General features: G+C 36.9%; 1 protein-coding gene across 2 annotated transcripts; it reads right to left on the bottom strand.

Annotated features, from left to right (window-relative positions):
* Positions 1–285: 285 nt before the first annotated feature.
* kctd1 (potassium channel tetramerization domain containing 1) lies at positions 286–27157 on the bottom strand. Of its 2 annotated transcripts, none has more exons than XM_059513047.1 (5): positions 26968–27157; positions 14903–15093; positions 10724–10868; positions 10209–10514; positions 286–1063 (listed from the first exon to the last, which is right to left on the bottom strand). In XM_059513047.1, the coding sequence occupies exons 1-5, from the start codon at positions 26974–26976 to the stop codon at positions 899–901; spliced, it is 816 nt and encodes a 271-aa protein (XP_059369030.1). In that variant the 5' UTR covers positions 26977–27157; the 3' UTR covers positions 286–898. The 2 variants fall into 2 exon arrangements, with proteins under 2 accessions (XP_059369030.1, XP_059369029.1); XM_059513046.1 differs by lacking the exon at positions 26968–27157 and adding an exon at positions 18959–20652.
* Between the last annotated feature and the right edge of the window lie 180 nt (positions 27158–27337).

Consider the following 27337-nt stretch of genomic DNA (forward strand, 5'->3'; position numbering starts at 1 on the left):
TTGTCTAAAGACAATCCCTTGAAACTTGTGTGTTATGTAGAAGGCATATTTTTCATATTAATAAACAAGTCTTGTTGATTTTTCAAAACTTTTATTAACAACGTCACATTACATTCTTCTCAAACGTTAATCTCATGAATTATAAACTAGTTTTAAGTGTAGCCAGACACTATAAATATAAGGAAAAAAAAATCTTCATTTTTTTGTGTAGTATTTAAAAGAAGAAATACTGCAAGTTACAGCATAAATTAATTTGTCAGTTTGGTTGACAGTTTTGTATTTGAAAAATGAAGAACAGTTTGGGAAAAAAACATATTTTTAATGAAATCTTTCAGATCATTCAGTTTCTTGACTGTGTTTGACAAAAGGAGGGTAAGTTTAGTCAAATGATCCCTCAGAAACCCACAGCTGTGATTTATCCTTTATATGTGTCTGTATTTTTCTAATTAGAGCTGCTATTCCTCTCTGGTGTGATATGCTATTTATGAGAGAAACACTTGAAGATTAACAACATAAATTATTCATCAAACAGCTTATTAAATAAGTATGGCAGCTGAAATTCTTTACAGGATGTCATATATAAAATGTAACATTAGTTTAGCCTCTTCCACTCCTAGCTGTCATGGTGAAGACAAATCCAGCAAAAGTGCAGTCTGGCAGTCTTGAAGTTTTATTACAAACCTTCGCACAGAGAATCAAATGGAGACCACTCAGCCAGAGGCGTTCAGAAAAAGTTCCCGTTTGAATTTCAACATTATTTTTCCTTATTTGAAATGGTTTATTTAGGGACAGTACCAATGAAAAAAAAAATCTCAAGAGGATTACAACATAAATCAAAACATCCCTTAAATTCAGTTAAAAATACCATATTCAGTTTATTATTTGTGAGCGCGGGCAGCTAATCCAGCGGTTCCTGTTTGATTCGAATGACGGAGGTCGTGACCCCACGGTGACTTCGTTTGATCTCTCTCCTCAGAACGTACTCACTGAACTGGGTTGAGTCCACACCACCTCCACAAGAAGCAGCAATCTCAAAAGCTCTTTGCTGCAGCCGCTCCAGAACCTGACGAACACAAAAATTCCCAAACACACACAAAATTATTACCCTTTCATATTCTACCAACACTAAACCATTAATATACAAATTGTTTGAATGTTTGGGGTCAGTAACGTTTTGAAGTCTCTAATATACACCAATGCTTTGATTAATTTATTTTAAAATGAAATTTATTTCTGTGATGGCAAAGATGGATTTTCAGCAACCATTATTCCAGTCTTCAGTGTCACATGATCCTTCAGAGATTATTGTAACATCCTGAGGTTTGGTGCTCAAATCATGTTAAAAATAGTCAGTTGTGCTTAGTTTTGATCATTTTCTAATGCATCCTTGCTGAATAGGTTGTGTTGTCAGCCTTGGTGTTGACAAATGTGTTTATAGAGCTTGAGTTTCAAATGCAAAACAATTACAGTATGTTTTACTATGTTTTACAGTATGTTTACTGGGATGTACATACTTGCTAAGGATGTGGAGCTTGAAGACTGACATGTAACAGAAGAAATTGTTAAATAAAGTTTTTATTGTAGTTTTCTTGGTGCACACAAAGTATTCTCATAGCTTCATAACATTACAGTTGAAGAACTGATGTCACGTGAACTATTTTAATGATGTCCTTACTACCTTTCTGGGCCTTAAACGTGTCAGAGAGCTCTCGGATTTCATCAAAAATATCTTAATTTGTGTTCTGAAGATGAACGAAGATCTTACGGGTATGGAATGACATGAGGCTGAGTAAGAGAATTTCATTTTTGGGTGAACTATCCCTTTAAATAAGTACTATAAACATTCACTGTTTGAAGACCAGAGGTGGAAAGAGTACAAAAATATTATACTCAAGTAAAAGTACCATTACATTAATGATATTTTACTTAAGTACAAGTAAAAGTACCAGTCTAAAAATCAACTCAAGTAAAAGTACAAAGTAGCTCATTTAAAATTTACTCAGAGTAAAAATTACTTAGTTACATTTTAACAGTGGGAGGGAGTCAAAAATGGGACAGGCCAAGGTTGTCAAACTCAGTTCCTGGAGGGCCACAGTCCTGCACAGTTTAGATATAACCCTAATTAAACACACCTGATCCAGCTAATCTAATCATTTAGGTTTATTTGAAAACTACATGATATGTGTGCTGGAGCAGGGTTAGAACTAAACTCTGCAGGGCTACGGCCCTCCAGGAAGTTTGACACCGTTGGGATAGGTCTATTAATCTCAAACTAGTTGTTTTTAATTAAAGGAATCAGTTATTTAGAATAATAAAACATTTGGGCTGTTACCAGGCAAATCAGTATCAACAAACTCATATTTTAATGCAGAGGAAATGCAGAAGATTCATTGGAAGTGGCATTTAGATATATTACACTGTTTAGTGCAGGACAAGAATGCATTTAACCTGCAGTTACAAATGCATGAATAATGTTTTGATATACAAGACATAAAATGTTGAATACTCATTTGAAATTATAAGAAATTAATTATTTTAAAAAAATCAAAAGATACTTTAAATGTGAAATTAAAATTTCCAGTATGTGTCAGCATGTCACTGTTAATAAGTGAGTCATTGCGATTGAACCGAATCATTTAAACGGTTGATTCATTCAGGAACGAAACACTGTCACGTTGCTCAGAGACGCAAAACTGTGCTTTGGTGGCTGTGTTTGGAATTATTTTCAGAAAAAGGCAATATGGTGTCTAAAATGCAAGTCTCTTAATTAACTTGTTTACTGAACTGTTATATATATGTATGTATATATTCATGATGATTTTTGGAGGAAAAGACGGCCTTCTTTGTGTGAGTTTGATTTAATATATGAAATTATATAAATATGTTAATTTTCTGCCCCTATATCTTACATTTTGTGATAATTCTAAATGCACTTTAGGAGACTGAATCACACAGTGAAAGAACGCACTATAAATGCGCGCGCACATCATTAAAACAAAAATAGCACACTCCTCACCAGGGGCGAGGCTACATAAGGGCCAGGGTGGCACTGGCCCACTCAAACTGACGGCTGGCCCACCCAATCAGAACAGACAAAAAAAAAAAAAAAATGTGGGAAAGCCGAAAAAAAAATCATGCATATGTGACATACTAAGCACTTAAACACGTACATGAAGTTTCATAAAAATAACTACTGTAGAGCGAAAACCTTTTCATATAATTGCCTTACTGCAACAGCCAATCAATAAGCTTATTAGCACTGTTTAGCCAATCGCGTATTGTTGGGGGGTGGGAAGATGAGTTTACGTCTGCTAGTGAAGTAAACTTTTAACACGCTTTACACAAGATGAGCATGTCGAAACAGACATCTTTAATTAAATATATATATAAAAAAACAAGAACATAACCTGAAACATCAACATCAACCCGGGCTAATCGTCTGAAACCAGCTGATTTATCCACACTTGATGAACCACCTGCTCTGCCCTATTTACGGAGTAATATTGCTTTTACGCCAGTTTTCACGAAAAATAAACTGCAAGTCTAGTCTTTTGCTGCTAAGTGGTACACAAAGTTTTGACGTGTCCCCCACACTTTTAATATCATTGAAATTCGTCCCCCGCACCTTTTCAGAAGGCGATATGAACATCACTGAAAGTAGAGTTGTGACGTTCGCGAACGAACCGATTCTTTTGAACGGCTCATAAACATGAACGATGGGAGCCGAGTCGCGGCTGGAGGGGAGCCGTTCTTTCTGTCGTTCTTTTATCCTATGCGTGTTTCACACAGATGCACACAAATGAGCTCCCCCGCGAGACAGAACAGTTGTAGGGGGAGGGGCGCACCCAGCGCAGGCCAACCCTTTATAGCGTGATGATATTAGTTATTAGTTGTGCACGCATCCTTCACGTCCTTCACATCCTGCGTGCCTCTGTCATTGGCAGTGTTGGGGAGTAACTAGTTACATTTAACGGCGTTACGTAATTTAATTACAAAATGATTGTAACTGTAATTAGTTACAGTTACTACGAAAACATGAGTAATTAAATTACAGTTACTTATGAAATTTTTAATGATTACAAAGGGGATTACATTTGAATATTTACACACATCCACATACAGATTTAACTGATTTCTTTACCAAATTGCACTGACTATTCTGAGACATACTGCCCTAATAATTTCCGGGATGCTGAAATACAGTCTGGTTCGTAGAATAAAAACGGAATGCCTAACGCGGACGGAATATGCCACATTTTGGATGACTAAATCAAAAGTAGGTCAGTACACTTGAATCAAAACATGACATGGACTAGTGTCTGAATATTAAGCCCCAAAAATGCAATATATGACTTGCACATTCTGCGTGTCTGTGGAAATCAGGCGCGGACTGGACACCGGGAGAACCGGGACAATTCCCGGTGGCCTGGCAGCTGATTTTGCCCCACTATTTAATATCATTATTGTATAATTGCCTGCCGAATGTTCTAAAGCGATCATTTGCGAATCCGCCATTTGATAAATGAATCTCTAATAAGTCATGAAGTGTTAGTCATGACTCGCGCGCTCTCCGCGCCTCCGCCAAACGGTTTGGATCAGACTCAGAGTAATCAATGCGAGAGAGAGAGAGAGAGAGAGAGAGAGAGAGAGAGTGGACTGCTGGAGCAGAGAAGCAGAACTCCTGTTCAGGGTTTCAGGTCAGTTTCATCTGTAAAGATGCTTTTTTGTCTTTGTTTTTTTATTTTATTTTATTTAATCAAGCAGCAGCACGTTGCTCATCAGTCATCACTCAAAATACTATATAAAGGACATCATTATTATCTGTTGTAATGCTACAGTAGGCCTAGTAATTTAGCTGAAAAAAATTCCGATTTTTTTTTTATAGGTTTAGGGGGAGCTACGACAGACAACAACAAAACCCTTACCAAAATTTACATTTTAATATTTAACTATAAATCCAGAGAAAATGGTTACTATTTTTTAACTGGGGTAACCAAAAATGTAAAATTATTTTACAAATGTATTTATTTAAAAATAAACACAAATCCATTTGCAAAAAACAAAAACAAAACAAGGTTATTTTACTTTTATATAGGCTAATAAAAGCATGGTTAATTTTTGTAAGGGAAAAACATGACTCGTGTACAGTATTAGGATTTTTCTATAAAGATATTGTAGTATTGTAGTGTATTGTAAAGTATAGTTTTGTTCAATCTTTAGTATTAAAGTCATGAGAGAGATGGATAACAGGGCAAAATAAAGAGACTGAAGAGAAAAATGGAAGTGAAGGTGCAGTTCAGGAGAAAACTTTTAATTATTTTGCATGTCCCCAAATTAAAGATTTAAACCTTTTTTATGTCAGGTCCATACAAAAAATAGTTTTGTCCATGATTTTGTTTGTATGAGTTTGAATTTTCCAGTCTGAATTTTTTTCCCAGTCCGCCCCTCCTGTAAATTAATAGCAAAGACATGGTTTCATTTACTACACATTGGCCTACTGAAGCTGGCAGTGTTTTCTACCTCTGCTGCCTCAATATAGGAGTACACGAGCACATAAACATAATTTCTAGAACTGCTCTGTCACTTCATGAGCATTTTACTTATTTTGAGAAAACTATCATCATATACAAAGAGAAAGCCGTTTTTAAAAAAAACACCAATGTTTCAGGAGTTTATTACACAGAATACGTCACATGCTTATTAGATAACTGTATTTAAGTTGATGTATATGCTTTTATTTATTATTCTTTAATTTTCACAAATTTAGAAAAGTAATCAAAAAGTACTCAAAAGTAATTAGTTACATTACTTTAATAAAGTAATTGAAAAAGTTACACTACTATTACATTTTAAACAGGGTAACTTGTAATCTGTAACCTATTACATTTCCAAAGTAACCTTCCCAACACTGGTCATTGGGTAGGAGCGTTGAAAAAAAAAGCTGTTTTGCACAGACATTTATTGCAGCCCACTTTGTTATTGTTCATTGACTTGAAGGGGCTGATGTTTGCAAAGTTTACAGTAGTAATTGTATGTAGTATGTAGACATTTCCATTTTATTTATTCTAACTTTAAATATTTTTTGTTTTCTATCAAAATGTTCTTGTGTGATAACAATGTTCTTGTGTGGAAGTGTTTGTAGTAAAAGCTGTTTTGCACATAAATTCATTGCAGCCGGCTTTCTTTTTGATGTTTATTCGTGAGTAGGTATTGTATGAATAACATAAGTCAACGTAGCTTTACACACACACACTTTGTACTAAAGGTAAATCCAAAATAGTGATGTCACTGTCTAAGCAGAGAGATTTGTGCAACCCTATGGAATATAGTCCACACATGACAAATGAGGTAATAATCAATATTTCAGAATGATTCAAACTCAGATATTGGTGTGTGTGATATCTGAGTTTTAATTATTTGACTACAAATCTCACCTCATCATTCTTCCCAGTGATTATTTCCAGGATAAACTGAGATGGCTCCAAGCTGGCTTCCTAAAACTGACTAAATATTTAAAAGAGCCAAAAGAGCCGTTCTTTTGAACGGCTCTTTGAAAGGAACGGATCGCGAAGATCCGGATCCCCTCAAAGAGCCATAAATCCCATCACTAACTGAAAGCTAAGCTCTCCTGCAATGTGTGTTTCATTCATGCTCGAAGCTGGAGCGCGCTCTCGCGCTAAAAGTCATAACAGGAAACTCCTAATATGGACAACAGCGTCCAGCTATCGCTGTATGAAAACAGTTGTTTTCACAGAAAAACAGACACTTTTGGAAACACGAAGACATTTAACATACGACTGCAACAATATATGGTTTTTCAACTCATCTCCAGCAGGTGATAAAGTATATGAACAATGCAGTGCTAATTGACATAGCATTTATTACAGTATAGAAACTATTATAACTTATGTGAAAAAAAGAGTTTGTAGTATATAAAAAAACATTATTATTTGTTATTGTCCAGTAGTTATAGATTTCTAAGCCAATTATCAATGCGCATATCCACTACCTGTCAAGTCTCTTCTGTTCACCAAGCCTGTATTTATTTGATCAAAAGTACAGCAAAACAGTAAAATTGTGAAATATTTTTACTAGAATATTTAATGTTTTCTATTTGAATATATTTCAAAATATAATTTATTGAGATTTCAAAGCTGATTTTTTTTTAGCATCATTTCTCCAGTCACACTATCCTTCAGAAATAATTCTGATATTCTGATTTGCTACTCAAAAAAATAAAATAATAATAATGATAATGTTGAAAACAGCTGGGTAGATTTTTTTTCAGGTTTCATTGATGAATAGAAAGTTCAGAAGAACGGCATTTATCTGAAATATAATAATTTTGTAAAATGATGTCTTTATCATCACTTTTGATCAATTTAAAGAATCCTTCCTAAATAAAAGTATTCATTTCTATAATTTATTTTCCAAAAAATATAAATTATACTGACTCTAAGATTTTGAATGATACACTGTATGATGTTGCAAAGTCTTTTTATTTCACATAAATGCTGATCTTTGGATCCTTCTATTCATCAAAGAACACTAAAAAAATTTAGTCTGTTTTAACTGTTTTAAATATTGGTAATCAGGATATTAGAATGATTTGATTTTTGAAGGATATGACACAGAAAACTGGAGTAATGATGCTGAAAATTCACCTTTGATCACAGGAAAAATGGTAAAATATATTCGAATTGAAAAGTTATTTTAAATAGTAAAAATATTTCACAATATTACCTTTTTTTTAGCTGTACTTTGGATCAAATAAATGCAGGCTTGGTGAGCAGATGAGACTTCTATAAAAACATTAAAAATCTTACTCTTCAAAAACTGTTGACTGGTAGGCTATATAGATTACAGAAATGTTATATTGTAATGTTTTATATATATATATATATATATATATATATATGTAATTTCTGTCCCCCACGTTTGAAAAGATGGTTACGCACCTGAATGTAAGCAACATCTGATCGCTCTCAAAGTATAATGCTGTCAGAAATTTGGCCGTGGCACAGTAAGTTAGTGAACCAGGTTATTCCAGTTTAAAATGAACACAATTACTGAACACTGATGTCTTGCTACAGTGGTCATATAGCAGTACAATATCTATATTTGTCTTCCTTGTAGCTGCTTGTAAAAGTATTTTGTTGTATATTCATGAATTTGTTGGCTAACAATCAATCACATTTAACTTATCTGAACTGTATAGTGATTTTATCCTATATTGTAAAATTTGTGTAATTTGAGAGTAGTCATTCAGGTCCACCCTATTCCACCAAGGTCCACTCAGTTTAAAATTTCTGATCTTGCCACTGCTCCGCACCACTGTCTTTTTGGCTAATTTGTGCAAAACCTCTTGCTAAAATGTCAAAGCTTCATTTTAACCACCAATGCAACGATGCAATTATTTAGCTTACCTCTACATTCTTGCGAAGGGTTGATGTCTTGTCGAGATTTTATAAGCTGCTAGTTTGGTCTTCCTAGGCAAGTACAGCTTACACTGCATAATAGAGCATACATATGGCCAGGGGTTCACTTCATTTCCTTCGAGTTCAACTTCAGAATATGACAGGGTTTCGTTTTCAGCGGTGTCTGCACCACTACGTCTGCATCTTTCTTGTGATTTTAGCGCCAGTTTGCCCTCCTGCCCATTATTTACTGACATAGTTTCCAGGGAGCGATTTATTATTATTATTATTTTTTTTTTTTACTCAGTAATTAATGTGTTTTAAAATGTAGCGAAGTACAATACTTTAAACAAAATATACTTAAGTAAAAGTAAAATTACAGATTTAAAAAATGACTTTAAAAAGTATTAGTACACAAAAAAGCTACTCAATTACAGTAACGCGAGTAAATGTAATTCGTTACTTTCCGCCTCTGGTGAAGACTCTTCAAATTTCTGCTTTTGTGTCCCACGGAGAGAGAGAAAAGCAGCATTTGGATTTAGAACAACATGAAGAAATTGTGACCATTTTCATGTTTGTGTGAACTATCCCTTTAATTGAACACCCCTGGCACAAAATCACTCTCATCTTAAGTTGGAAAAACAACACAGCGAAAGTGTTATAAACCATCTGTCCAGCAGCTCTCTCAACTGAACAAAATGAGATACTTAAACCACTTGCTTATTCTTGTCTTTCTTTCTGCCTGTTTCTCCCTCTCTCTCTCTCCCTCTCTCACGGTTTCTTCCAGTCCTGTAGATATTGGCTTCACAGAACTGTGAGATCACATTCCAGTAGTGTGCCTTAAGGATGTCCCTCCTCTTTTTCTCTCCAGCACCGCGTCACTAAAATTCCCTTCACTCCCTTCCTCCATCTACAGTTTTCCACCATCTTTCTTGTTCTTGGTCTTTTTTCCCCTCCAACCTCTCATTTACAGGTTAAAGTTTCTGTCTGTCTGTACTGTGTGACTTTCCATCACGCCTTTGTCCTTCAACTCTCTTTTTCTCTCATTTTTCTTTCCTGTCTTCTGCCTCTACTTTTCTCAATCTCCTGCTTCCATTAGTGTGACGGCAAGTGCCAGGGGCCAAAAGATTTAATAAGCAAACAGGATTAGGCAGCCTCTAGACACACACATACACAGTATGAAATGGTTACAGAGCACAGTATAGGAAAAATTGAGCTCATATTGTACATTCATTCCTGACATGGATCATGGGCCAGTGTTTGTAGTTTCTAATGCAAAATCAGCTGATGTTTCTGGAGGAAGTTGTTTAAAAAGACTTGTAGATTTCATTTTGAAGTGGTAACGTGGTGTAAAATTTTTTCCCTACACTGTAGATACATGCAATTATAGTATAATAAAAGTATACTAAAAAAAGTATAAATAAACTGAAATCTCTCTTTACAGTTTTGTTAAGTGAATAAGCTGAATTAAACACATTTTTTCCCCTAAGTAAAAAAAAAAAATGTAAAAAACTGAATTAGTATTTTCTTGTAAAACAAACTGTAATAATCTTTGTTTACAATTTTGAAAAATATTCATTATTAAAATTCAATTGTTTTACAGTGTACTTAAGTTTTTCTTTTCGAGAATTTCATTCTTTAAATGATATCAGGACAGCTGTACCACGTTTTTGTGTAACATTTTTGAATCTGCATGGCTCTTGAATTCTCAAAAATCTGTAAAAAAGTGGTCAATACTTCATAAAAATGTATATTTATTATACAAATAAATAAAAACCTGGTGTCACGCACCTGTACAGAGTTGAGGTGGCAGTATCCGTTTAGAGGAAAGCGTATGACGTGAGTGGAATCGTGGTTCCAGCCTGCGTTGACGGAGTTGCACATGACGTCTCCTATCTCTGGGAAGATGTCCTCGATGAGGGCTTTATCGCCACTGAGTGTTATCCTCTCTCCCAGCTCGGGGGCCACGCGCACTACCACACACTCACACAGGCGTGATGTGTACCTAGAGTCCTGCTCTGACCGCCAGCGCTCCAGCTCAGCCTGCAGGGGCTGCAGCTGGAAATATCGGGCCTCTTCGTACAGCAGAGAGTAATCCTACACACACAGATACACAGATAGATGGCACAACTGATACTTAAGGAATGATTCACCTAGAAATGTTTGTCTGAATTTTCATGTCAGCAACATGATGGTTATTAACAGAATGTTAATTTTGTGGTGAACTATTCTGTTCACCGTTCCGTTTGTTTTTATCTGATACATATATAAAACATTGATAATGATGCAGTGTAAGATTTAAATACCTTAAAGTCATCTGGGATGAGCAGTTTTGAGGTCCTGAGGAAGTTTAATATGTAGCGGAACATGTGTCCATCCCGATCTATAAAATAATGCTGCTTCAGGCTGTCCAATACAATGGGCTCCGTGCCATCAAACAAACGACCAATCCTGTGAGAGGAACAGACAGATATTCAAATATTTAGATTGATTGACAACAATGATTTGCTTTCTTATGAAAGGTTTTTCTTGCATATATTCACTGGTATTCCTATTACTTTTTATGGTTTTTTCACTGTACAAAGTGTATTTTCTATCCCCTTACCCTAAACCTACCCCTCACATAAAAACAAAAACAAAAAAAAACAGACATTCTCTATGATTTCTAAGCTTCTTTCCTCAACAGGAACCAAAAATGTCCCCAAAAGGTCAACATTTATTGGTATTACTATCCTTGTTGGTCCCCATAATGTAGGGAATACCAGGTACACATACACACACAATTAATTACACATATAGTCTATTAAGCATTTGGAGTCAAAGCTATGATATAAATTGATATGATTTTTTTCTTCAATTTTGGGTAATTTTATACTTTTTTATTCCTTAGAATTTTTTATTTCCCCATGTTTTCCTAATGTTTAAGTTTACATTCTTACACACAGTCAGTCTGACAGCAGTTTCATGTGCTTGTAGACACAGTACGTTTTAACATTAAATGCATATTTCACCCAAAAATTCTGTCATTAATTACTCACATGTCATTCCAAACCCGCAAGACCTTCGTTTATCTTCCGAACACAAGTTATTACATACATACAAGATATTTTTGATGAAATCTGAGAGATTTCTGACCCTGCATAGACAGCAACTTAAAAACCACATTAAGACCCAGAAAGGCAGTAAGAACATCATTAAAATAGTCCACGTGACATCAGCAGCTCAACCGACATTTTATGAAGCTAAGGGAATGCTTTTTGTGTGCAAAGAAAACTAAAATAACTTTATTCAACAATTCCTCTCTTCTGTGTCAGTAACTGACAGACATTCATGAGCACCACAACGCTTCATAAGAGTACAGCTGAACCACTGATTTCATCAAAAATAACTGAATTCGTGTTGCAAAGATGAACAAAGGTCTTACGGGTTTTGAACGACATGAGGGTAAGTAATTTATTAAATCATTTTTGGGTGAACTACCCCTTTCTAACCCACGATATTCCTATATAGGCTACAAATATAAAAATGTTGTCATGAGAAATTAATACATAGCGATCCATTCTATATGTTTTTAAAAGGCCAATTAAAGGGCTAATGTCTCTTAACTACAATAGTAATGGTATTAGCAATGTACTGTTTTTTTTCTTCTTTTTTTTTTATAAAATAGATATCTGAAAATAAATGACTGAAACAATCTGAGGACAAACTATTATGACTAGTTGCTGCTAGGATGTTCTTGGATTTGATGGAAGTTTAATGGAAGTGCTAAAATATTCATTAAAAACAATCATCTGAGTGTGCTCATGTGAATATATGACTGTCCGACAGCAGATTTGACAGTTCTTTCGGTCAGCACAGTCTGTCTGCATCTGCATCAGCATCAGGGAGGGCATGGCTGGAGGCGGCGGCCATCATTGCTCCTGACGACGCAAATGTCATCATCCAGCGCCCTGCTTCCTGGCTCCACAACGAGTGCGTTGTCATATTGATGTTGTTTGGGATAAAGTAGCCAAGGGGCGAATGGATCACAACTGTCACTGAGGCAAATGCTCTCTGAAACATCTACTTGACAATAAAGGCTTTCCAAGGCATATACTAGATTATACCAGACTAATCTGATACTGTATGGGAAAATATGTGTTTCTATGCCACTGTAAGGGACAGTGGGAGGTGGAAATCGTGTGAGACATGTGAGCAGTTGTGAGACAGGATGCTAGTCTGGCTCAAAGCGCTTCAGGCTCCTTTTGGCCTGTGCTCTGATGTTTGACTCAGTCAGCAGCTACAAGACAATAATGCTCTTTGGCATCGCAGAAATATACTGGTCAGTGAGCTAATGAGCACAGACAAGCCACACACACACACACACATACATATAGACTTGTGTGTGAACAGATGTGTTCAGAGGATGACATGCATTTGAGAAATCTTAGGCTGACTGCCAAACAAATTGGAATACAGTGGAATAAAATGTTATTTTGATTGGTAAAAAGAACACATTTGAACACCTCCCTCATCTAATACTAGGGCAGTTTGTTTCCAAAATGTTTGGAATTTCAATTCCTGGTTCTGGGATCAACAATTCCTCACTGTTGCTTTCAATTCTTTTTTTTTTTTTTTTTCTTTCTTTTTAAAGACTGGAGACATTCACTTGATCTTACTGTGACTACATGAAATGAAAGCTTACATCCGTTTAAATTTGAATAATTAATAATAGATTAAATGTAGTGATGGTGAACAATTACTTTTACTGATTAATCGCATCCAAAATAAGTTTTTGTGTACATAATATGTGTGTGCATATATTTATGATGTATATATAAAAACACACATGCATATATACAGTACAGACCAAAAGTTTGGAAACATTACTATTTTTAATGTTTTTGAAAGAAGTTTCTTCTGCTCATCAAGCCTGCATTTATTTGATCAAAAATACAGAAAAATAATAATATTGTGATATATTATTACAATTTAAAATAATTGTTTTTAAATTTATTATACTTTAAATTATCATTTATTTCTGTGATGCAAAGCTGAATGTTTAGGATCATTATCACATGATCCTTTAGAAATTATTCTAATATGATGATTCATTATTAAAGTTGGAAACAGTTCTGCTGCTTAATATTTTTTCAGAACATGTGATACTTTTTTAGGATACTTTGATGAATAAAAAGTAAAAAAAAAAAGTAACTGTTTTTAAAATATAAATATTTTGTAATAACAATATACACTACTGGTCAGTAATTTGGGGTCAGTAATTTTTTTCTTTCTTTTTTAAAAAAAAATCAATACTTTTATTCAGCAAGGATGTGTTAAATTGATAAAAAGTGATAGTAAAGAAAATATATTATTAGAATATATATTATTAGAATTTTTTATTTTTATTTTGAATAAATGCTGTTCTTTTTTTAACCTTTTATTCATCAAATATATTAGACAGCAGAACTGTTTCCAACGCTCATAATAAATCAGAATATTAGAATGATTTCTAAATGATCATGTGATAGACTGGATGTTACATGTGACACTGAAGGCTGGAGTAATGATGCTGAAAATTCAGCTTTGCATCACAGGAATAAATTATTTATTTAAAGTATATTCAAATAGAAAACTATTATTTTAAGTTGTAATAATATTTCACAATATTACTGTTTTTTTCTGTATTTTTTATCAAATAAATGCAGGCTTGATGAGCAGAAGAAACTTCTTTCAAAAACATTAAAAATAGTAATGTTTCCAAACTTTTGGTCTGTACTGTATATATGAAAAAAATATGTTACGTTTATATATTAAATATATTTATTTATAATATATTATATAGATATAAATATAAATATATACATGTCAATATTTTCAATAAATATATATATCTGTATATGTGTGTGTCTTTCTACAGTATATACATAATATACACAGTACACTCACATACATTATATAAACGAAAAAAATAATTTCAGATGTGATTAATTGTTGCCCATCACTAATATATTTATGCATAATATAAATTATATGAATATAGTAGATTCAGATAATAATGATTCATTGATCTATTCGTATAGTCCAGAGCAGTTTTCAAAGTTCATAAGATTTGTTAATTATTTTTTATATTCTTTAAAGACTTAAAAAATGTGTTTGTGAATCAGTGTCTGTACAGTGCAAAACTTTAATGTAGGAAACTTATCCAAGATATAGGCTATTAATAATTTATCAGTTGTATGCATTTCAACATGTAGGATCACAGAATGAAACAACAATAACAAATCTTTCTAACTTAAGTGAATTAAACATAATTAGCAAATATGCTTTATTTAAATGTTGGATCGTGACTTACAGTACTATGAAAATGAGTGCTAGAAATAAGTAAACTTTCTTTTTGCAAAATCTCAGAATAGATTCTTTGTATTGGGGATCAATTCCAAACCCTATCTATTATACTATGGTGTCCAGTTCTATATAGCTTTGTGTCTGTGTGTGAAATGTACCTGGACTCTGGGTATTTGGATAATGTGGCCAGGCTGCTGGTATACATGTGACCCCCTACATCAATGTGGACCGGCGCGTTGGCCTTTGTGAGCTGTGCGGGTGTGGGGATGCCAGCTGTACCCAGCGGGGACACCGGCGAATGTGCCAAGATCGGCCGAGACGACATACCCACACTGTTGCTGCGATTCTCCTGAGAATAAAAGAAAGGTAAGAAGAAATTTCAAGATTAATATTCATAGCAGGAGGTCAAATGAGTCAACATTAAATGGCATTTGAAACCAATTTTACTTGGAAAAAATGTTTAAGCATCAGGATTTGATAGGATTGCAAAAAGTGGACACTGATACACCAGAACATAGTTATATTCAAAACAGGACTTGAGCATTAAAATGCCTATTTTAAAAATATAGTTGGATATAATGCAACATTTACTTTCAGCCCTTCATAGTAAACGTTTGGGCACCACTGGTTTAAATTTTACAAAGGCAAATTTCTTTTTCTTTGGAACATTATGTCGATGTATTGTATAAAAGAATAATGCATTGTATAAAAAGGTGTCAATTTTGATTTCATGTGGACTAGCTGAAACAGAAACAGAATCACAAGTTTCCTGAACACTCCTACAGCCCCTTTCGCCTCAAACTCCCACCATCCATTGTCCAGAAAACAGCTAGTGTGGTGATTCAGACAACGCATGGTTTTAAAAACACCTCGGGGAAACAGTGTAACTGGGAACCAACTTTTAAATGGCTCGCTTATAGCACTCTCTGCACACTAAACTAGAATAAGAAAGTATTTGAACTGAAACAATTGAAGCAGCCTCTTCATTTGGTTAATGTGTCACGAGTGTGGAATGGGAGCACAGCGCTAAATGGTTTACAACATAAACACAGATAATCATTTCTACCTTGACAGCTACATTACAACATAAGTGGAAATAATTAAATTGACCCGTTATGGCATTAATGGTGATTTGGCTGTCAACGTTACAGTAGCGCTACTCTCATTAGCATCAGTAGGGGCTTTGTCTGACATAATATCTGCTTGTGCTGGGAAACAACTGTTTGCTAAATCTCAATGGCCACTCTCTACTGAGGCGCAATGAAACAGCCATGGGCAGAGTTTCCTTTAAAGATGAAAATCAGAAAAAAGTAAACTGTAACTTAAGTATACTTGTGTACTTAGTGCACTATCAATGCATTTTTCGCCCAGAGTAACAATATCTGAGTCGACTGTCTTACAGAAATAAACATGTTGAGAGAATGAGTACAGCGACCTGAAAAACAAGCATTAACCCTTGGTAATACACAGAACATGTGCAAGTAAACATGTATCCAGGCTAACACATTAAAGCACTAATGATAAACATCTCTGGCACAACTGGGTGTTTTAGCGGGTGCGGTTTTCTAATGGTGGCTGAATGGGGCGTTATGCCTACGGGAAGACTAACACGGTCAAAAGGGCATTTTCTTATGCATCACTTTAAAAAATAGATTTTCTGGCTAATTTTATATATATGCAGTGTAGACAATGAGGAAAACAGAGCATGGGGTGGGAAATGTTTGCTTTTATTGATTTGGCTTTTGACAAAAATAAGATTGTACAGTCAACTTACATATACACAGACAACACATATATAAAAAAACTTAATATATTTGTGCTTTAAAGAACAAAGCTAGTTCAGTGACCTGTGCAGTAAATAAGTACAACCCAATAAAGTTAAAACAAGTGTTACATGAACAAAACCTTTTTATTATTCCACTGTCACAGATGGTGCCTGGTGCCAGAGAAGGGTGAGCTATTGGCTCTGCCATTAGCTTGGAAAGATGTTGACACAAACTTAAAGTACTGTATAGCTACTCTGGAATTGAGGATGTTCAAACTAAACAAGCAGGGTAGGTTAATTATTGCAGTAGTGATGTGAGAGAATTTAAATGAAGCTGAGTTCTTTGCAGTATTTAAGGTGATGAGTAAATGTACATACTGGAACATTTCTGTAGATTATTTGTGATTTGAGAGTGAGAGACAGAAAGAGAGTTGGTAAGATATATACAGATCTAGTCAAAAACACCAAAATAAAAGTGAATGAAAATGGTGCAATGGATATCTAAATATCATTGCTAAAACAGAGCTTATAAGTGAGTGATAATTAAATAAACAAACAAACAAATTAATGGCCATAGTTCAAATACTTTGTTTTGAATATGATTATGAATACTTCTATTATAACGTGTCATCAGTGATTTCTTGAACAGTTGTCAGTGTTATAATACGTAGAGTATAATAAAAGCAACATACTTCAGATGATAAAATAATACATTTGTATACAAACTAACTTCAAAAGTTTGTGGTTAATATTTTTTGATACTTTGAACTGATTTTGAAAGTGGCATTAAAGACATTTATAATATTTATAAAGATTTCCATTTCAAATAAGTATTGCTCTTTGGTAAATGCTAATCTTTGGAACATTTTATTTTAAAAATCCTGAAAAAAAAATTACTGCATCACAGTTTCCACAAAAATATTAAGCAGCTGTAGCCCAACTGTTTTCAACATTGATAATAATAAATGTTTCTTGAGCAGCAAATCAGAATATTAGAATGATTTCTGAAGGATGATGTGACACTCAAGACTGATGTAATGCTGAAATTCCATTGCATAAAATTAAAATAAAAGACAACATGAAATATTTCATTATATTACTGTTTTTATTAAAGTATTTTTGATCAAATAAATGCAGCTTTGGTAACCATTAAGATACTTTTGAAAAGAGTTGTACCTGTAAATGTAAAATATGTAAAACGATAAGCATAAATAATGCATATGACTCAACGAATGTATAATGTAAAAAGTTTCCCAAAGTTTCAAAGTCTCTGACCCAGACTCTTGATTGTTAAGTCATCTCATCTCATCTCATCTCAGCATGTACAGCAACTGAGGATGATATGAAAGAGAATATGCACTTTACATCAGTTAATTAGCAAGGAGGGAGCATGATACAATTCGTTGGATGTGAATGTGAAATTACCAAGTGTCATAATTTTTTTTTCCAGGATGTTTTCCAGGACTTTCTTCCTATAGGTGTCGCTAATACATACTTACCCCAAACATTTTTAAGACGGATACATGCTGTGATTTAAGTGCATGCAAAAACAAACAAACAAAAAAAATTATAGAACATTAACACTATAACGACAATATTGCTGAGGTTACATTAAAAAAGCCCAGGTATAAACTTTTGAGGATGATTATTTAGGTACTGTAGAGCACTGTTTAATTCTGATCATTAATATAGTGTAATGCAGCTGAAGAACACATTAAACAGCTCATCTCAGGCATTATATTTAGGAGTCAATGTTTTTTTGCTGGAGCCACGCACAGGTGCAATATTATCTCATGCCTCCGCAGGCAACGAATGCTTTTATTTTTCACACTCACCTTCATGCTGAAGGGTGAAGAAATCAGTGCCTGTTTTAGTGCAGCCTACTTACAAAGCATAATAATATTCACCAACATATGAACGAATCGAACTAAATCACATCCCCAAATGGACCACGGCTGGCAATCTGAGCTGCCCCTCGGCAAAGATGGAAATGATGGACTTGTTTATGAAGACGAGGAGTTAGAAAAAAAGTTTAATCTAATAACAGACCTCAAAAATACATATTAACTCCAAAAAGTAATCCAAAATGAAAACGTACAATTCACTTTGTGTAGGGACTAAGTGACACAGTTCAAAGTTAAGTTTCAGTCTGAAATAAATCTGCACTCTGTCCCACCAGAGATACAGCAGCATTAACAAAATTGACATTATAATGAAGAAGTAAATCAGGGATTTGCTGACAAATGTTCCATGCAAAATGACACACACAGATGAGTCAAATCTGACATCCCACGTTGTTATCTTTAATGCTTAATTTGCATAAATATGCTCGGTGTGAAACCCAATTGTCCTCTGACTGATGTGATTGACAGACAGACAGACGCTATTCTAAGACCGTGTCACGTGCCAAAAACCTTTCGACGTGCTAAAGACAAGAAATCGCCGTTACCTGTGAGGGCAGCATACGAGGACTCTCTCCGTTGGGTTCACAACGAGCGGAGACTAGCGCGGTGACAGCCGGAGTGTCCGCGCGCGCGCAGAGTCTTTTCGGCGATGCCCCCGGTTCCGCAACGCTTAACGGACAGACGAGCGTCCGCGGGCGCTTGATCACCTTCTGCGGTTTGAGCTCGAGCTCGGCCTCGCAGCGCAGCACGTGCTGCAGGTGCGTTCCTCCGTTGACCGTTTCCGGGGAGACGTGGAGAGGCGCCAACTTTGACCCGATGCCCGCAATGCCGTTGAGCGTTGCTATGGAGACGGCGCCGATGCAGTGGTTGGTGTAGGTCTTTGACAGTTTGGCGGCACGCGACAGCATCTGCATCCTCGTGCCCAGCAGGTTCTTCCCGATGGCTTTATTCTCGTACCACGTCGTGTCGGTCTCGCTGCAGTGATCCCGCGGGCGCTGGAAGAAAGCCTTGCAGAGAGGATTGCGTTTTGAGAGGTACTTCACGAAGCTCGCGTACGGACAGAACTCCGTGGCGGTCTCGTACATGCGGGGCAGGTTGTCGTCGTCCGTGTCCGTTCTTTTCTTCGTCCAGGACGCGGAACGGGACTTGTGGTACGGCCCGAGCGCTTTGAAGTACACAAACTTGCGCCCGTCCTCGTCTGCGGCCAGACCGAAAGAGTCCTCCTCGAGCTCGCGCTGGTTCTCCCGCCCCCGCGTGCAGAAGTACATGCAAGTCTCGAACCAGACTTTGTTGAGCAGCCCGAACGGAGAGCTGGCGCTGAACACGGCCGACGTGTAGAGCTTTCTCAGGTCGGAGCGCGTGATGGCTTGCTTCTGCACCACGGGACCGGCGCCCTGCTCCTCCAGCTTGCGTATGACCGCGGCGAGCGCGAGGTTGGCGCTGCGCAGCTCGGGGTCCTTGGTGAGGTCGAGCGTGCGGCAGAAGGGGGGCTCGTTCAGGTAACGGTTGAGCGAGCTCCGGATGCTGATGAGGGAGGACTTGCTGTACAGCTGTCCGCTTTTGGAGCGCGCCTCTGAGTAGAAGGAGCGCAGCACTTTGCAGAGCGCGTGCTTGTCCATGCTCTCAAAGTCCGTACTTTGCGCCTTCTCCGTCAGGTACTCCCGGAAGATTCGCACCGCGTACCGGGTGGCCAGGCGCGTGTTTTCGCTCAGCCTGGAGCGGTGCACGTCTCCCTCGGGTCCCGTGTCCAGGGCGGCGAAAAGCGGGTCCCCCGCTGAGTCGAGCTGGTCTGTATTGCGCATAAGGACCGCTTCCTCCGTCTCCACGGCAGCAGAGCAGCTGTCGGGCTCCCCGCACTCCTCCCACTCTAACTCGGCTTCCTCTTCTGACACTTCTCCCTCTTCCCCTGTGATCTGGATCTCCTGAATCTCTTCCTCTTCTTCCTCGTCCGAGCCTCCGTCTCTCTCCCGTTCCCCTGCCATCGGGTCCGGTTCATCATCTCTAAAGCAGTGGTCCCCGCTGCCAGGCATTCTCGCCATATTGCAGTCTGACAGTGTATGAGTCCCGAGGCACTGCGCATGCGCTATATTGGACCGCAGAGCTGAGAGCTTTTTGTGCGTTTTAGTGACCTTCAGCTACGAGAACAGGCACGCGCTCTTAAAGGTGCAGAGAAATGGGAGCTAGATTGCCCAAAATGAAAACACACACACACACACACTTTCGCACTTTAATGGAGAGATAAAGCGAGAGAAAGAGGCAACGGTCAGCTATACGCTGTATTGGACTGCGGCAGAACTCAGCACTAAATTATGCCTTTAATATACACCCACACAGACACACACACCTGCTAATTATTAAAGGGCTATGCAGCTCAGGCAGGCTGACTTGATTTGGGAGTTTCCAGTAGCAGCTGTGATCATGTCTAACCCTGAGGCCATCCATATACTTTCGAGTGTGTATACAGCCTTTTGTGTAGTATGTGTGAGAGGAAGAGAAAATGTGACAGATGCAGGGAGAGAGAGAGAGAGAGAGATGAAGGTGTCATGAGCTGATTGATATTTCTGTGCATGGTAAGAATAATTTCGACAGCATAAAGTGCACACCCAGGGTTTGTGTGTGAAATGATGGCCGGTAGGCAGGAAAAAAAAACACTCAAAAAGGTGAAAACTAACACAAAAGGAACAAAAAGGAACAACTGTGTCATTACTTTCAAACACTAACCTCATATTATAATGTAAAATAATAATTTTCAAAGTTGTAAATAAAGATTGTTAGAGTACTTTTTACAAGAAAAAAAATCAGTTTTCATACTTGAAGATTTCACATTAAATTTAGTGTTAGCCATTTCTTTTTGTTGTTTGTAAAGTTTACTAGCAATTTCTGACTGAATATATTGTTATACTTTTGTTTTAGCCATTAGGGCTTTCATATTACTTGCTATTTATGATGTGCCACTGTGACTGGACTCTATTTAACTTCTGCTGTTCTGATATGCATTGTGCTGTGATTTGAAAATGCAGCTCAGCTGGAGCTCACTGCAAACTTTCTCAGGTTAGAGAAAGATTTTCATTTTCCTCTCTTATACTCCTCCGTCTAGCAATAGAGGCTATTGTGATGTAAACGGAGTCCCTCTAAATCGCATCATGGGTTACTCATTTATGCATTGATATTTTCATGTATGAATGATTCTAGAGTACTCGGTATAAAATTGCTTTCGGCCCTGTAGATAAAGAGCCATGCACCATCTTTAAATCTACAGTATATGGCAAAATATGCCAGTTTTCATTTGATTCATTACATTCATCCATTAATACGAAATCATCCTCTATAAGTGACCTTGATCAAGAACACATTTCTAAGTGCTTCTGCATTCACGCCTCTCTCCTCTCCCCTGTGTTTGTGTGTGTGTCGTGAATACCCCGAGGCAACTGCTGTCTCAGTATGAACAGCACAGAGCTGAGGTTTGGCTCTGGAGAATAAGGCAGATGTTTGTCTCCGGCGCTGTGCCTCAGAGAGAGGCAACGCATGAGGAAGCGGATTTTAGAACTCAGTGGGGCTTTAAAGCTAGAGCAGGGATGAAAAAAGCTCTGTTCATCCATCAGCAAATCAACAGCGATCATCTGACTCATTATCTTTATACGGTCAGAGTCTTTCCACAGTCTTGTGAACATTTAAGGAAAAGTTATGAGTCAGTGGCAAGTAAGAGTGTCTGCAAAATGGTTTTGAAAAATGCTTATACTATTTTTTTAAAAAATGTTTAAAACAAACAAACAAAAATAAATGTTCAATTGTCATTTAATAAATATTTTCTAATATAATGTAATATATTAGAATTTATAATAAATATTAGTATTGTATAAATATTTTAAATATTATAAATTAGTTATTAACAAAAAGTTTCAATATTTTCCAACATTTTAAATAACGACCCTAATATGTCATATGGCGTAACCAATTAAAAAACATATATTTTCAATAAGCATTGAATACATCTTTTATAATACAATGCAATATAGCAGAATGTATAATATGTATTAGAATTGTATATTTTAAATATAATAAATTACTAATTAACAAAAAGTTTAATATTTTAAATATAATTCAATATAATAATATTTTAAAATGAAATTTATATTACAAATATCATGAATCACTAAGTTGATTTTATCTGCACGTTGGTTGTGGCACATGATTATTCATAAATGAGCTTTATGTGTTTTTTTTTCCTTTTTGGCTTTATGCAATTAATCACAATTTAAATTGAGAATTTAAAAACTTGAATTAAATTCTTTGCATGTAAAAATTTGAGGAACAAGGAAAATTGTAAGAAAAAATGAGAATGAGTGTAATATCAAACAGAACTTTGCGAATAAATAAGATGACGCTGAACATGTAGAATCAGACTTCTGTTTTGTAGTTAGTTTTAAAGCTCATCGTCTTTGGACAGTCACTGATAGCAGTGTTCTGCTCCTGGGACCTCGGTAACTCAAGTCCTCAGGTTACCCCTAGCTAGAACTAAACCTGCCACCTTTTTGTTAGACGCCCCAATCCTTAATCATTAAACTCCCAGCGTCCTTTTCGCAGGGCCGAGGTATAACGACGGACCTGTATCTCATTTCTCTCCTCTGCACAGCACATATATATCCCCGTGCGAGGATCAGCCTCCATTTTGAAATGAGAGATCTCTCTTCTTTTGTCTCATTCTGTCATTCCTGCCCACAGGCATGTCACCAGAAACAGCTCTGACATCTCTCAAAGGATAGAGAAGGAGAGGGAAAGACAGAGCGAGAGCAGAAACGGAAAAAAAGAAACCCTCCTTTCCACATTTTAAATTCTCGTTAGCAGAGCCCATTTCACACCTAGATACCCAATTAGCAATTAGCAAAGCTTTAAAGTGCAGTCCTGAGCCGAGGCCCTGATCCCGGCCTGATTTGTATGCGCTTTGTGCAGATAGCGATAAGAGAGAGGCTGAATACATGTGTAGTTTTAAATTTAATTTCATAATCACTTACATGGCAGGGTAGCCTGCAGGCGAGAGGGAAAATAACATGCCCACTCTTCAAAAGGGAGATCAGGCTCGTTACATGGCTGTGCGGAGGATTGGAGAGGGGCTTTTTATGTGCAGGCAGGTAATTTGTTCCCTGACTAATCTGAAGAGATAGAGAAGTTCAGAGGAAGCACTTTTTAAAAACAGTGTGAGCACAGCATCACAAATCGCCTCTACCTCCGAGGCTTGGGAGAGAATGAAAGCGAGCGAGAGAGAGGAACACCAAGGTGCGATATAGCTGAACCTACTGCCAGAGCCCCAGGCTGCCAAAAAAGAGTAACTACTGAATGTGCAAGAGTGTGTCTGGGTATGTAGGGCTCGGAGAGAGATAGAAACCATCTCTGAGCACTGCAGCTTTGTGTGCCATCCGGTATAAGGGAGATGCAAATCACATCGAGCACCTGTAGTACATGTCTGTCCTCTTTGTCAGTTCCTTTAGTATATATCCATATATCCATCAGCATCAGTGATTTGATATTATAAAAATATATATATATATATACAGTACAGACCAAAAGTTTGGACACACCTTCTCATTCAAAGAGTTTTCTTTATTTTCATGACTATGAAAATTGTAGATTCACACTGAAGGCATCAAAACTATGAATTAACACATGTGGAATTATATACATAACAAAAAAGTGTGAAACAACTGATGTCATATTCTAGGTTCTTCAAAGTAGACACCTTTTGCTTTGATTACTGCTTTGCACACTCTTGGCATTCTCTTGATGAGCTTCAAGAGGTAGTCACCTGAAATGGTCTTCCAACAGTCTTGAAGGAGTTCCCCGAGAGATGCTTAGCGCTTGTTGGCCCTTTTGCCTTCTGTCTGCGGTCCAGCTCACCCCTAAACCATCTGGATTGGGTTCAGGTCCGGTGACTGTGGAGGCCAGGTCATCTGGCGCAGCACCCCATCACTCTCCTTCTTGGTCAAATAGCCCTTGATGCCTTCAGTGTGACTCTACAATTTTCATAGTCATGAAAATAAAGAAAACTCTTTGAATGAGAAGGTGTGTCCAAACTTTTGGTCTGTACTGTATATATATATATATATATATATATATATATATATATATATATATATATATATATATATATATATATATATATATATATTTAAATATTTAGTTTTAGTAATTTTGTTCTTTTTTTTTAAAATATGTCTATATCATTAAAAAAATCTTAAATGTTAATAAATGAGAAGTTTTGGAAAAAGTTTACATTTTTATAATTGTACATAATACATATCTCTCTCTCTCTCTCTCTCTCTCTCTCTCTCTATATATATATATATATATATATACTGTATATAGTTAATGAACAAAAAAATTGGAAAAACATTACTTTAATAAATTTTTGCATTTATGGTTATATACAGTATATGTATTACATATCATTATACATATTATTATAGTATATAAATAACATTTAGTGTCTACATGTGTATCATAATTATAATATATTTACAAATATTTCATAGTTTTTTTATGGTTTTAGGTTTAAACAAAAATAACCCTTATCAACTGGATGGTTGGATGATGTAGCCATCAGGCTACAGTTCACTTCACATGTTTGTGGCACAAGGGACTCGGAGAGAGACAGTAAGATGGAAAGACTTGCATGCCATTCTGCTCTTAATCTTATCCATATTCATGGGCGCATATGCAAAATATGGATGTGTCGAGAAGCGTTGAAGACAGAATGAGGATTAGTAACCTGTGTTTGAGGTGATTCCAAGCCCACATTAACATGTTGAATATTCTACAAGAGTGAGTCAGAAAACTCAGCAACTCTGCCCTGTCCGTGGGCAGCAATTCAGCTCACTGCATGCGATCCATTGTGTGCGTTTTAGTGGTTGATGGTGTTCTGTACAGGAATGCTTGTGTTCTCTACGAGACCAATTACATTTGTACTTTATGAACCCCTACAGTTATACAAGACTCTTTTCAGATTTAACAGATGAGGCTGGTGCCTACTGTGTAGTCCTCATATGCCGATTCTGTCTGTGCAAAGAACAGGAATCTTATTTCTATAGAGCTTAAATCTGTCTATGCACATTTCCACCCTGACATCATTGAATAACATGACATTTTGTAAATATATAATGTCAAATTTGGTTTTGTTAAATGGTTAGGATGTCAAAACAATTTCATGACACAGTAGGTGTACGGGATGACGTGGATCCACTGGGATTCTGAAATAGATACTTTGCTTGAGGCAACATGAACTAAAGAGCCCTGAGATTTGAAAAAAAAAAGTTGAACAATTATAAAAATTTGCAGAATTCACAGAATGACAGAATTCAGACAACCGTATCAAAACTACTTTTTCATCTATCTATGAAAGTAAGTTTCAAAATCTGTCACTGGATTGGGTCCCTTTAAAAAAGTACTATCTTTAAAATACTAATATGCACCTTTTAGTGGAAAATAAGGTACAAAGGTGTACATTTTGAAAATCTACCATCCCAGAGACAGCTTATGTACCATTCCTTCTAAGATAGATAGATATAGATAGATAGATAGATAGATAGATAGATAGATAGATAGATAGATAGATAGATAGATAGATAGATAGATAGATAGATAGATAGATAGATAGATAGATTACTTGTGTAAGCACAAAAATACAGAAGCAAAGACCTCTCTAGCGCACACCAGTATGCCCTTTTTGATACCTCTCTTGACCAGGTAACCTAATTAGACCGTATTAATACTCAAAGGCAGGTGACAGTACCACACACATCCACTTGGACAACAACCGGCAATTCGACGAGCTGGGAGCATGTGGCGCCACAGCTGGGAGCCAACAGAACAGGCTACAACTTAAAAGATATGATACACTGGTCAGGGAATACATTTAAAGTTAATCACGCGACAAACAGTGCACTTAAAATGCGATGTAACCCGTGCACGTGCGTTTTGTTCCTCTCTCACGCGCTCTGAGCGTGCAGCAGCTGTAGCGTATTATACGACGAAAATGAAGGAAAGCTCGACTTTAAACGATGCTGTTAAAAATTACAACTGCCGCGAAACACAAATAAACAAGAAAAACATCTTCAGCACCATTCAAAAAGAGTTACAAATGCGTGAAAACCCACTCTGGTTGCAATCAAACCTGCCATTTGGCAACCCAAACCCTTGAATACAAAAGCAGCCGCGGTGTTAAAGAACAGATTTTCATATTCGCTTTCCACATTCGCCTCGCGTTCAAAGAGCGTGCGGCTTATCGTAGCGCATCGCGAAACCTAATCGAGGACGCCATTACCATATCAGGCAATTGTTCGAGGCTACGCTACAGAACAGTTTTACATGTGACAACACAAGTGTCGTTTCACGCTGCCATTAAACATAACGGGAAGCGGCAGGATGTAAACTGGGAGAAGAGAAATATTTTTGTCCCGAACGCGCTCATCCTCTGGCACATGCGTACATGCAGCTGCGCTCTGAAGACCCACTGCCTCTCTCTGTAGAAAAAACCCACAAAGCCCAATTTGACGCTCCTCACCTGGAACATGGGACATCCAGCGACGTGTCACCTCGGCTCCTGTCCGCGCCCCTCGCTCAAGCGCTGAGGAATGGAGCCCAGCTGAAGCGGAATTCACAGAGAGTCGCTCCAGGGGTTTCACAACCCCTCTGGGCCAGACCCGGATAGAGAGAAAGAGAGAGAGAGAGAGCGCGCTCTCTCAGACAAACGCCCCTGCAGATCTCAGCTCACTTCAGGACAACTAGTGAATTAACCGATCACAAGAATGAGCTATTTGTAATATGTGCAGTTTCTCTTGTTCTAGGATGTAAAAAGGCATCTGGTGATTTCTCTGCGTAAAACAGTCGTCCTCTTCCTACATCTTGCAGCGGGGAGGCAGATTTGAATGGTT

Source organism: Carassius carassius, chromosome 27 (genome assembly GCF_963082965.1).
Source record: "Carassius carassius chromosome 27, fCarCar2.1, whole genome shotgun sequence".
In the NCBI taxonomy this organism is placed as follows: Eukaryota; Metazoa; Chordata; class Actinopteri; order Cypriniformes; family Cyprinidae; genus Carassius; species Carassius carassius.